At 37.4% G+C, this 13,651-nt stretch overlaps 1 protein-coding gene across 1 annotated transcript in view; it reads right to left on the bottom strand.

Moving 5' to 3' along the window:
- LOC128645216 (protein mono-ADP-ribosyltransferase PARP14-like) overlaps positions 1-13,651 on the bottom strand; it is a 279,860-nt gene that overhangs the window by 37,528 nt on the left and 228,681 nt on the right. Inside the window, exon 17 of the mRNA XM_053698040.1 lies at positions 7,976-8,150. Coding sequence (XP_053554015.1) covers positions 7,976-8,150 — 175 coding nt within the window. The remainder of the gene's footprint in view (positions 1-7,975; positions 8,151-13,651) is intronic.

Raw genomic sequence — 13,651 nt, 5'->3', positions numbered from 1 at the left:
CTAATAAATGGATTAACCCCTAAAGCTAAGTCTAACCCTAACACCCCCCTAACTTAAATATAATTTAAATCTAACGAAATTAATTAACTCTTATTAAATAAATTATTCCTATTTAAAGCTAAATACTTACCTGGAAAATAAACCCTAATATAGCTACAATATAAATTATAATTATATTGTAGCTATTTTAGGATTAATATTTATTTTACAGGCAACTTTGTATTTATTTTAACCAGGTACAATAGCTATTAAATAGTTAAGAACTATTTAATAGCTAAAATAGTTAAAATAATTACAAAATTACCTGTAAAATAAATCCTAACCTAAGTTACAATTAAACCTAACACTACACTATCAATAAATGAATTAAATAAACTACCTACAATTATCTACAATTAACCTAACACTACACTATCAATAAATTAATTAAATACAATTCCTACAAATAAATACAATTAAATAAACTAGCTAAAGTACAAAAAATAAAAAAGAACTAAGTTACAAAAAATAACAAAATATTTACAAACATAAGAAAAATATTACAACAATTTTAAACTAATTACACCTACTCTAAGCCCCCTAATAAAATAACAAAGCCCCCCAAAATAAAAAAAATGCCCTACCCTATTCTAAAATAAAAAAGTTCAAAGCTCTTTTACCTTACCAGCCCTGAACAGGGCCCTTTGCGGGGCATGCCCCAAGAAGTTCAGCTCTTTTGCCTGTAAAAGAAAACATACAATACCCCCCCCAACATTACAACCCACCACCCACATACCCCTAATCTAACCCAAACCCCCCTTAAATAAACCTAACACTAAGCCCCTGAAGATCATCCTACCTTATCTTCACCATGCCAGGTTCACCGATCCGTCCTGGCTCCAAAATCTTCATCCAAGCCCAAGCGGGGGCTAGACATCCATCATCCGATGGCTGAAGAGGTCCAGAAGAGGGTCCAAAGTCTTCATCCTATCCGGGCAGAAGAGTAGATCCGGACCGGCAACCATCTTCTTCCAAGCGGCATCTTCTATCTTCATCCGATGAGGACCGGCTCCATCCTGAAGACCTCCACCGCGGACCCATCTTCATCCGTCGACGTCCAACTGAAGAATGACGGTTCCTTTAAGGGACGTCATCCAAGATGGCGTCCCTCGAATTCCGATTGGCTGATAGGATTCTATCAGCCAATCGGAATTAAGGTAGGAATATTCTGATTGGCTGATGGAATCAGCCAATCAGAATCAAGTTCAATCCGATTGGCTGATCCAATCAGCCAATTAGATTGAGCTTGCATTCTATTGGCTGTTCCGATCAGCCAATAGAATGCGATCTCAATCTGATTGGCTGATTGGATCAGCCAATCGGATTGAACTTGATTCTGATTGGCTGATTCCATCAGCCAATCAGAATATTCCTACCTTAATTCCGATTGGCTGATAGAATCCTATCAGCCAATCGGAATTCGAGGGACGCCATCTTGGATGACGTCCCTTAAAGGAACCGTCATTCTTCAGTTGGACGTCGACGGATGAAGATGGGTCCGCGGTGGAGGTCTTCAGGATGGAGCCGGTCCTCATCGGATGAAGATAGAAGATGCCGCTTGGAAGAAGAAGGTTGCCGGTCCGGATCTACTCTTCTTCCCGGATAGGGCAGCAGATTCGGGGTACATAGGAATAATGTAAGTAGCGGCGGTTTACGGAGCGGCAGATTAGGGGTTAATAATAATATGCAGGGGTCAGCGATAGCGGGGGCGGCAGAATAGTGGTTAATAAGTGTAAGGTTAGGGGTGTTTAGACTCGGGGTACATGTTAGAGTGTTAGGTGCAGATGTAGGAAGTGTTTCCCCATAGGAAACAATGGGCTGCGTTAGGAGCTGAACGCGGCTTTTTTGCAGGTGTTAGGTTTTTTTTCAGCTCAAACAGCCCCATTTTTTCCTATGGGGGAATCGTGCACGAGCACGTTTTTGAGGCTGGCCGCGTCCGTAAGCAACTCTGGTATCGAGAGTTGAAGCTGCGTTAAATATGCTCTACGCTCCTTTTTTGGAGCCTAACGCAGCCATTCTGTGGACTCTCAATACCAGAGTTATTTTTATGGTGTGGCCAGAAAAACGCGGGCGTTAGATTTTCGGCTCGTTACCGACAAAACTCCAAATCTAGTCCTAAGATAGCTACAATATAAATAATAATGATATTTTTTTTTATTTTTTTATTTTGGGGGGGTTTGTTATTTTATTAGGGGGCTTAGATTAGGTGTAAGTAGCTTAAAATTGTTGTAATATTTTTAAAATGTTTGTAACTTATTTTTTTATTTTTTGTAACTTAGCTTTTTTTTATTTTTTGTACTTTAGTTAGTTTATGTAATTGTATTTAATTGTAGTTATTTGTAGGTAGTTTATTTAATTAATTTAATGATAGTGTAGTATTAGGTTTAATTGTAACTTAGGTTAGGATTTATTTTACAGGTCATTTTGTATTTCTTTTAGCTAGGTAGTTATTAAATAGTTAATAACTATTTAATAACTATTCTAACTAGCTAAAATAAATACAAAGTTACCTGTAAAATAAATATAAATCCTAAGATAGCTACAATATAATTATTATTTATATTGTAGCTATCTTACGGCTAGATTTAGAGTTTTGTCGGTAAAGACCCGCGTAGCTAACGCCGGCTTTTTTCTGGCCGCACCATAAAAATAACTCTGGTATTGAGAGTCCACATAAAGGCTGCGTTAGGCTCCAAAAAAGGAGCGTAGAGCATATTTAACGCAGCTTCAACTCTCGATACCAGAGTTGCTTACGCAAGCGGCCAGCCTCAAAAACGTGCTCGTGCACGATTCCCCCATAGAAAACAATGGGGCTGTTTGAGCTGAAAAAAAACCTAACACCTGCAAAAAAGCCGCGTTCAGCTCCTAACGCAGCCCCATTGTTTGCTATGCGGAAACACTTCCTACGTCTGCACCTAACACCCTAACATGTACCCCGAGTCTAAACACCCCTAGCCTTACACTTATTAACCCCTAATCTGCCGCCCCCGCTATCGCTGACACCTGCATATTATTATTAACCCCTAATCTGCCGCTCCGTAAACCGCCACTACTTACATTATCCCTATGTACCCCTAATCTGCTGCCCTAACATCGCCGACCCCTATATTATATTTATTAACCCCTAATCTGCCCCCCACAACGTCGCCTCCACCTGCCTACACTTATTAACCCCTAATCCGCCAAGCGGACCGCACCGCTACTATAATAAAGTTATTAACCCCTAATCCGCCTCACTAACCCTATAATAAATAGTATTAACCCCTAATCTGCCCTCCCTAACATCGCCGACACCTAACTTCAATTATTAACCCCTAATCTGCCGACTGGAGCTCACCGCTATTCTAATAAATGTATTAACCCCTAAAGCTAAGTCTAACCCTAACACTAACACCCCCCTAAGTTAAATATAATTTACATCTAACGAAATTAATTATCTCTTATTAAATAAATTATTCCTATTTAAAGCTAAATACTTACCTGTAAAATAAATCCTAATATAGCTACAATATAAATTATAATTACATTATAGCTATTTTAGGATTAATATTTATTTTACAGGTAACTTTGTAATTATTTTAACCAGGTACAATAGCTATTAAATAGTTAAGAACTATTTAATAGTTACCTAGTTAAAATAATAACAAAATTACCTGTAAAATAAATCCTAACCTAAGTTACAATTAAACCTACCACTACACGATCAATAAATTAATTAAATAAAATACCTATAATTATCTACAATTAAACCTAACACTACACTATCAATAAATAAATTAAATACAATACCTACAAATAACTACAATGAAATAAACTATCTAAAGTACAAAAAATAAAAAAGAACTAAGTTACAAAAAATAAAAAAATATTTACAAACATAAGAAAAATATTACAACAATTTTAAACTAATTACACCTACTCTAAGCCCCCTAATAAAATAACAAAGCCCCCCAAAATAAAAAATGCCCTACCCTATTCTAAAATTACAAAAGTTCAAAGCTCTTTTACCTTACCAGCCCTGAACAGGGCCCTTTGCGGGGCATGCCCCAAGAAGTTCATCTCTTTTGCCTGTAAAAAAAAACATACAATACCTCCCCCCCCAACATTACAACCCACCACCCACATACCCCTAATCTAACCCAAACCCCCCTTAAATAAACCTAACACTAAGCCCCTGAAGATCTTCCTACCTTATCTTCACCATACCAGGTTCACCGATCGATCCAGAAGAGCTCCTCCGATGTCCTGATCCAAGCCTAAGCGGGGGGCTGAAGAGGTCCATGATCCGCCTGAAGTCATCATCCAAGCGGGGGGCTGAAGAGGTCCATGATCCGGCTGAAGTATTCATCCAAGCGGGGCAGAAGAGGTCTTCCATCCGATTGAAGTCTTCATCCAAGCGGGATCTTCTATCGTCATCCATCCGGATCGGAGCGGCAGGATCCTGAAGACCTCCGACGCGGAACATCCATCCTGGCCGACGACTGAACGACGAATGACGGTTCCTTTAAATGACGTCATCCAAGATGGCGTCCCTCGAATTCCGATTGGCTGATAGGATTCTATCAGCCAATCGGAATTAAGATAGGAATATTCTGATTGGCTGATGGAATCAGCCAATCAGAATCAAATTCAATCCGATTGGCTGATTGTAATTAGTTTAAAATTGTTGTAATATTTTTCTTATGTTTGTAAATATTTTTTTATTTTTTGTAACAGTTCTTTTTTATTTTTTGTACTTTAGATAGTTTATTTCATTGTAGTTATTTGTAGGTATTGTATTTAATTTATTTATTGATAGTGTAGTGTTAGGTTTAATTGTAGATAATTATAGGTATTTTATTTAATTAATTTATTGATCGTGTAGTGGTAGGTTTAATTGTAACTTAGGTTAGGATTTATTTTACAGGTAATTTTGTTATTATTTTAACTAGGTAACTATTAAATAGTTCTTAACTATTTAATAGCTATTGTACCTGGTTAAAATAATTACAAAGTTACCTGTAAAATAAATATTAATCCTAAAATAGCTATAATATAATTATAATTTATATTGTAGCTATATTAGGATTTATTTTACAGGTAAGTATTTAGCTTTAAATAGGAATAATTTATTTAATAAGAGTTAATTAATTTCGTTAGATTAAAATTATATTTAATTTAGGGGGGGTGTTAGTGTTAGGGTTAGACTTAGCTTTAGGGGTTAATACATTTATTAGAATAGCGGTGAGCTCAAGTCGGCAGATTAGGGGTTAATAATTGAAGTTAGGTGTCGGCGATGTTAGGGAGGGCAGATTAGGGGTTAATACTATTTATTATAGGGTTAGTGAGGCGGATTAGGGGTTAATAGCTTTATAATAATAGCGGTGCGGTCCGCTCGGCAGATTAGGGGTTAATAAGTGTAGGCAGGTGGAGGCGACGTTGAGGGGGGCAGATTAGGGGTTAATAAATATAATATAGGGGTCGGCGGTGTTAGGGGCAGCAGATTAGGGGTACATAAGGATAACTTAAGTAGCGGCGCTTTGCGGTCGGCAGATTAGGGGTTAATTATTGTAGGTAGCTGGCTGCGACGTTGTGGGGGGCAGGTTAGGGGTTAATAAATATAATATTGGGGTCGGCGGTGTTAGGGGCAGCAGATTAGGGGTACATAAGTATAACGTAGGTGGCGGTCGGCAGATTAGGGATTAAAAAAATCAAATAGAGTTGCGGCGATGTGGGGGGACCTCGGTTTAGGGGTACATAGGTAGTTTATGGGTGTTAGTGTACTTTATAACACAGTAGTTAAGAGCTTTATAAACCGGCGTTAGCCCAGAAAGCTCTTAACTACTGACTTTTTTCCTGCGGCTGGAGTTTTGTCGTTAGATTTCTAACGCTCACTTCAGACACGACTCTATAAATACCGGAGTTAGAAAAATCCCATTGAAAAGATAGGATACGCAATTGACGTAAGGGGATCTGCGGTATGGAAAAGTTGCGGCTGAAAAGTGAGCGTTAGACCCTTTTTTGAGTGACTCCAAATACCGGAGGTAGCCTAAAACCAGCGTTAGGAGCCTCTAACGCTGGTTTTCACGGCTAACGCCAAACTCTAAATCTAGGCCTTAGGGTTTATTTTACAGGTAAGTATTTAGTTTTAAATAGGAATAATTTATTAAAGTATAGTGTAGTGTTAGGTGTAATTGTAACTTAGGTTAGGATTTATTTTACAGGTAAATTTCAGTTTATTTTAGATAGGTAAGCTATTAAATAGTTAATAACTATTTAATAGCTATTGTACCTAGTTAAAATAAATTGAAAGTTGCCTGTAAAATAAAAATAAATCCTAAGATAGCTAGAATATAATTATTAATTACATTGTAGCTATATTAGGGTTTATTTTAAAGGTAAGTATTTAGTTTTAAATAGGATTAATATAGTTAATAATAAAAATATTATTTAGATTTATTTAATTAATATTTAAGTTAGGGGGGCGTTAGGGTTAGGTTTAGGGGTTAATAATTTTATTACAGTGGCGGCGGTGTAGTGGGGGGCAGGATAGGGGTTAATAAATTTATTATAGGTGACGACAGTGTAGGGGGGGCAGGATAGGGGTTAATAGGTTTAATATAGGTTGCAGCGGGTTCAGGGAGCGGCGGTTTAGGGGTTAAACTATTTATTTAGTTGCGGCGAGGTGCAGGATCAGCAGGATAGGGGTTAATAATTTTATTATAGAGGGCGACGGTATAGGGGGGGCAGGATAGGGGTTACTAGGTATAATGTAGGTGGCAGCGGTGTCCGGGAACGGCGGTTTAGGAGTTAATACATTTATCAGAGTTGCCGGCGGTTTAGGGGTTAATACATTTATAAGACTTGCGGCAGGGTCTAGGAGCGGCGGTTTAGGGGTTAGTAACTTTATTTAGTTGCGGGGGGCTCCGGTATAGGGGGTAGAACAGTGTAGTTTAGTGTGAGTGCTTAGTGACAGGCTAGCAATAAAGCTGGGAAAAAGCCGAAGAGCAGCGAGATCGGATGAGTGATAACTCTCACAGTCCGCTGCTCATCGCCCCGCGGCTTTTTGACAGCTTTATTTGATAACTTAGGCGTATTTTTTCAGGTCCGCGGCGGCGAAGGTAGGCGAGCTTAGGCGGGCGTATTGGGCCGGCGAAGCCAGAAAAGTAGACGGCTTGATAACTACCCCCCATAGTATCTGTTTGGTCTAACCATTACTAAATTTCCCTTTCCTTTGTCTCCCATTTGACCCATCAAAAGGATAGGTGACCAGTTTACAAGTTACACTAAACTGCTTAGCAAAAGGATTTTTAGTGATTTGCAGTAGACTTGAGAAGGGTCTAGCTGCAGACTGGAGCTCCACTGTAGACAGGAAACATGTGACCTCCACTCAAAGCTTTGTTGTTTTTTTAAATCAACTTTAATGTAACAAACAACCTATAGACAATCATTCTGAAAACGAAACATTTTGCAGCTTTCTTGTTCTTAATGTGCACTCACAGTGGTTACCTTATAAATGACAATCAGCATAAACCACTGTGAGTGCACATTAAGAAGAACAAGAAAGCTGAAAAATGTTTTGTTTTCAGAATGATTGTCTATAGGTTGTTTGTTACATTAAAGTTGATTAAAAAGCTTTGAGTGTAGGTCACATGTTTCCTGTCTAGAGTCAGTGGAGGTCACATGTTTCCTGTCTAGAGTCAGTGGAGGTCACATGTTTCCTGTCGTCTAGAGTGGAGCTCCAGTCTGCAGCTAGACTACTTTGGTAGACTTCGATGTTTATTTTTTTTTTATGTTTATTATCCAATGTGAAATGTGCCTGTTACCATATTTTTATAATAAATTAGGATGGGTGCGTTTTAGGAGTTTTTCAGCTATGATATAAAAACACATAAGCTATCTTGAGAACTTGTTCCTGAATGTGTTTAAGTTAGATTACTTCAGATTATCATCTCACCATTCTTTCCAGCAAAACTTCGATTGAATCCATTTTGATTGACTTGTTTTACTGTATTAGGGTCCGTCCCATGAAAAAGTTGCTTCTCATTGTTTGTATTTCCGTTCTTGTTGTCCATGCTCTGCTTTTTAATCTGGTAGTTTTGCCAGAGGAATTGGTTTTGTATTCTTTCAATCTATTGAAACAATAAAAAGCCGTTCATTTCACAAATTTTGTGGAAAAAGACTCTTAAGAATACACAAAATGGGTTTTAGTATTTATCTAGCCGAGAACTACAGCTATCCAGTCCCAACGCTAAGGTGCCCTAGGGGACACCTCAAATATTATGCCTTATTTGTATTCTGTACCATCCATCTAATTATCCATCACTAACAGTGTGTGACTAAAATCAACAATTTTTATGGCAGTTGCAGTCATTTCATTTGTTTTAGTTCACTGGCCTAGACAAGGGACTGGCCAGCAAGCAAATGTAAGGAGGGTCTAATATTTACACTATTGCTAAAAGTGATTATGGAAGGTCTATACATATAAAGCATTTTAGCAAAAGCCTCTTGGTTGGAATGTGCCCCTAGAATCACTGTATCTTAGGTAATTGTTTCTCAACCTGTAGTGCATGTACCCCTGAAGGTACTTGGAGCATTGGCAAGGGGTACTTAGTGACTTGCCCTGATGTAGCTAAAGTAAATATTTAGTCTATCACGTGAATTAGTGTTTCCCAGTTCTACCTCCGGCACACCTAAGAGGCCAGATTGAATTTCATTGCCTGGCTGGTCAGCTGCTCACTCACTTTGATGCATTCACCACACAAATCTCGAAAAAGTTCTTGAATCTGACATTATATTGGCATTTGAGGGCTGGAGTTTGTCATAGGGGTAGTGCCAGGCCATTTTAAGTTCAGCACCCTGGATAGCGCTTGCTTATTGGTGGCTACATTTAACAAATCAATAAACAAGCATAACCGAAGTCTGAACCAAAAATGGACAGGCTCCTAAGCTTTACATTCCTGCTTTTTAAATAAAGATAGCAAGAGAATGAATAAAAATGATAATATGAGTAAATTAGAAAGTTGCTTAAAATTGCCTGCTCTATCTGACTCATTAAAGAAAGCATTTGGGTTTAGTGTCCCATTAATTAGTATTATCCATCACCAAATCTTTATTCAAGATGTTATCACAAAGATGACATCTTAAATAAAGATTTGGTGATGGATAATACTAATTGAGTCACGAGTGCTTATCTACTATAAGGAAGATTATATATATATATATATATATATATATATATATATATATATATATATATATATATATATATATATATATGAAAAACCAAGGGGTATTGGACAAACGGTCAATATAAATGTATATTAAATCAATACCTTTGTTGTTGGTATTGAAAAAAATATCTAGGTGGTGCAGACCCTATTTAAAAATGTATACACAACCAACTATAAGAAATATATAGGAACATACAAATCAATGTACCATAAGAAAGATAGGGAATCAAGCATTCTTCTAAAAATAAGCAAACAAAATTTATTGTTCAAGAATATAGGAGTTCAATCTCTGATCAATATAATCATAATATACAACCATTAGGTTTTTTGGAAAATTAGTCGTTATATACAAGTGTATATTACCAAAAAGTCACGTGACAGACAATTTTGACATACCCTCAAGATGTGCACACCTTATACTAGTAGCATGTAGTATATATATCATTCAATAGAACCCCACACACACTACACCCAAACTCTACACGGTACCCAAGTATGTACAAGGGATCATAACCGGACAGGTGAGTAACTGGGATCTAAGTATTGTGGGATGCTAATAATGAGCAGATATATTTGAACGATTATATATGAAAGCATCAGAAATATATAATATGCAGAAGCAAACATATATTATTGGACACGGAAAAGCAAATCTCAAAAGAGCTCTATATAATGTTATGCAAGCAGAGTCAGACCAGGCTGATCCTTCACATTTTGCGGTATTGCTAAAAGCAGTCCTAGTGCATAATAAGCCAAAACAAGCAGGTGTTAATATAAGATGGCAGAAAAGCAAGCAATTCACAAAGCAGCACAGTAAAGTATTATGCAAACAGAGTCAGACCAAGCTGACCCTCCACATGTTGTGGTATTGCCAAAAGTTCATTCACTTTCCAGAACACTCAAGTGGATGTATTCGTGCACTTATCTGAATCCAATATGTGAAGTAAAGTCCACTAGAATGATCCGATTCCTGCTGCAGAAATGCTTGACTGTTCGTTACTGTAAAAGCTTTCCGTTAGCTGTCCGTTAAGGCTGCTGTTCCAAGCTACGCTGTGCACGCCAAATCAGCATGGCATGTATCACATCGAATTCACTTCCGGGTTGGTCACATGCTCGGGTGATCCAATTGCCACTTTGTGGTAATATACACTTGTATATAACGACTCATTTTCCAAATAACCTAATGGTTGTATATTATGATTATATTGATCAGAGATTGAACTCCTATATTCTTGAACAATAAATTTTGTTTGCTTATTTTTAGAAGAGTGCTTGATTCCCTATCTTTCTTATGGTTCATTGATTTGTATGTTCCTATCTTTTCTTATAGTTGGTTGTGTATATATATATATATATATATATATATATATATATACATACTGTATATATTTATATATATTAACATAAATTATTGCATAGGCAATTAGGACATCTAAGCAAGTATCCCTGCTTGCCTTACCAAGAGATACTCAGCATACAAACGCCTAGATTACGAGTTTTATGCTATAGAGGGTGCGAAATGAATGCAACAAAAGTTTCACTATTTCACCCTCCATAGCGCTGCCATTACAAGTTTCTGAAAAGCCTCCTTGTGCGTGCTATATGGTGGCGATAAGCTCCATACCGCACAAAAGCTAAGGGCTGCTTTTACGTGCTCGTGCACGCTTTCCCCATAGACATCAATGGGGAGAGAGTTAGAAAAAAAAACTAACACCTGAAGTGTGGAATGAAAAGCTCCGTAACGCAACCCCATTGATGTCTATGGGGAAAAAAAAAAGTTACGTTTAAACACCCTAACATAAACCCCACGTCTAAACACTGCTAATCTGCTGCCCCCGACATCGCCGACACTGAAATAAAGTTATTAACCTCTAATCTTAAAATAAATAAACACCTGTGAAATTAAAAACTAAAGTTTAAACTATAAATTAACCTAACATAACTATTATACTAAAATTAAAATAACTACCAATTAAAAAAACTAAATTACACATTAAAAAAACCTAACACTACTAAAATAATTTAAGTCTAAAATTACGAAAAATAAAAAATACTAAATTATGAAATATAACAAACACTAAATTATGAAAAATAACCAACTAACGGCTAGATTATGAATTTTGCGGTAAGAGCTGCTTGGTGCTAACTTGAAAGTTTTTGTCACCGCTCACCTCCCTATAGCGCTGCTATTACAGGTTTGCATAAACCCATAGAGAAGTGAGTGTAGAGCAAAATTGAGCTCCATACCGCACTCCAATACCAGCGCCGCGGTGAGATGGTTTTACGTGCTCGTGCATGATTTCCCCATAGACATCAATGGGTAGAGCCAGCGGAAAAAAAGTCTAACACCTGCAATAAATGAGCGTAAAGCTCCGTAACGCAGCCCCATTGATTCCTTTGGGGAAATAAAAAGTTATGTTTACACCTAACACCCTAACATAAACCCTGAGTCTAAACACCCCTAATCTGCCGCCCCCGACATCGCCGACACCTACATTATACCTATTAACCCCTAATCTGCCGCCCCCGACATCGCTACCACCTACCTACATTTATTAACCCCTAATCAACCGCCTCTAACATTGCCGCCACCTACTTACATTTATTAACCCCTAATCTGCCGCCCCCATTGTCGCCACCCCTATGCTAAAGTTATAAACCCCTAAACCTAACCCTAAGACTAACCATAACACCCCCTACTTTAATATAATTAAAATAAATCTAATAATAAATTCCTATCATTAACTAAATACTTATTTAAAACTAAATACTTACCTGTAAAATAAGCCCTAAGATAGCTACAATATAACTAATAGTTACATTGTAGCTAGCTTAGGTTGTTTTTTTTCACAGGCAAGTTTGTATTTATTTTAACTAGGTAGACTAGTTAGTAAATAGTTATTAACTATTTACTGACTACCTAGCTAAAATAAATACAAATTTACCTGTAAAATAAAACCTAACCTGTCTTACACTAACACCTAACCTTACACTACAATTAAATAAATTACATTAATTAAATACAATTAACTAAATTACAAAATAAAACACTAAATTACACAAAATACAAAATAAATTATCAGATATTTAAACTAATTACAACTAATCTAATAGCCCTATCAAAATAAAAAATCACCCCCAAAATAAAAAAAACCTAGCCTAAACTAAACTACCAATAGCCCTTAAAAGGGCCTTTTGCGGGGCATTACCCCAAAGAAATCATCTCTTTTACCTGTAAAAAAAAATACAAACAACCCCCCAACAGTAAAACCCACCACCCACACAACCAACCCCCCAAATAAAATCCTAACTAAAAAAATCTAAGCTCCCCATTGCCCTGAAAAGGGCATTTTGATGGGCATTGCCCTTAAAAGGGCATTTAGCTCTTTTTCCGCCCAAAATCCCTAATCTAAAAATAAAACCCACCCAATAAACCCTTAAAAAAACCTAACACTAACCCCCGAAGATCCACTTACAGTTTTTGAAGACCCGACATCCATCCTCAACGAAGCCGGCAGAAGTCCTCAACGAAGCGGCCGAAGTCTTCATCCAAGCCGGCAGAAGTCTTCATCCAGACGGCATCTTCTATCTTCATCCATCCGGCGCAGAGCGGCTCCATCTTCAAGACATCCGGGGCAGAGCATCCTCTTCTTTCCACGGCAACTGAAGAATGAAGGTTCCTTTAAGTGACGTCATCCAAGATGGCGTGCTTTGAATTATGATTGATTGAATTATGATTGAATTCTATCAGCCAATCGCAATTAAAGGTGAAAAAATCCTATTGGCTGTTCCAATCAGCCAATAGAATGCAAGCTCAATCCTATTGGCTGATTGGATCAGCCAATAGGATTGAAGCTCAATCCTATTGGCTGATTGCATCAGCCAGTAGTATTTTTTAACCTTTAATTTTGTTGAGGACTTCTGCCGGCTTCGTTGAGGATGGATGTCGGGTCTTCAAAAACTGTAAGTGGATCTTCAGGGGTTAGTGTTAGGTTTTTTTAAGGGTTTATTGGGTGGGTTTTATTTTTAGATTAGGGCTTTTGTGCGGAAAAAGAGCTAAATGCCCTTTTAAGGGCAATGCCCATCCAAATGCCCTTTTCAGGGCAAAGGGGAGCTGAGGTTTTTAAGTTAGGATTTTATTTGGGGGATTGGTTGTGTGAGTGGAGGGTTTTACTGTTGGGGGGTTGTTTGTATTTTTTTTTTACAATTAAAAGAGCTGATTTCTTTGGGGCAATGCCCCGCAAAAGGCCCTTTTAAGGGCTATTGGTAGTTTAGTTTGGGCTAGGGTTTTTATTTTTATTTTGGGGGGGGGGGGGGGCTTTTTTATTTTGATAGGGCTATTAGATTAGGTGTAATTAGTTTAAATATCTGATAATTTATTTTTTATTTTCTGTAATTTA

Source organism: Bombina bombina, chromosome 1 (assembly GCF_027579735.1).
Source record: "Bombina bombina isolate aBomBom1 chromosome 1, aBomBom1.pri, whole genome shotgun sequence".
Taxonomy (NCBI): Eukaryota; Metazoa; Chordata; class Amphibia; order Anura; family Bombinatoridae; genus Bombina; species Bombina bombina.
The sequence above is the reverse complement of the archived record's forward strand: the minus strand, read 5'-3'. Positions and strand labels throughout refer to the sequence as shown.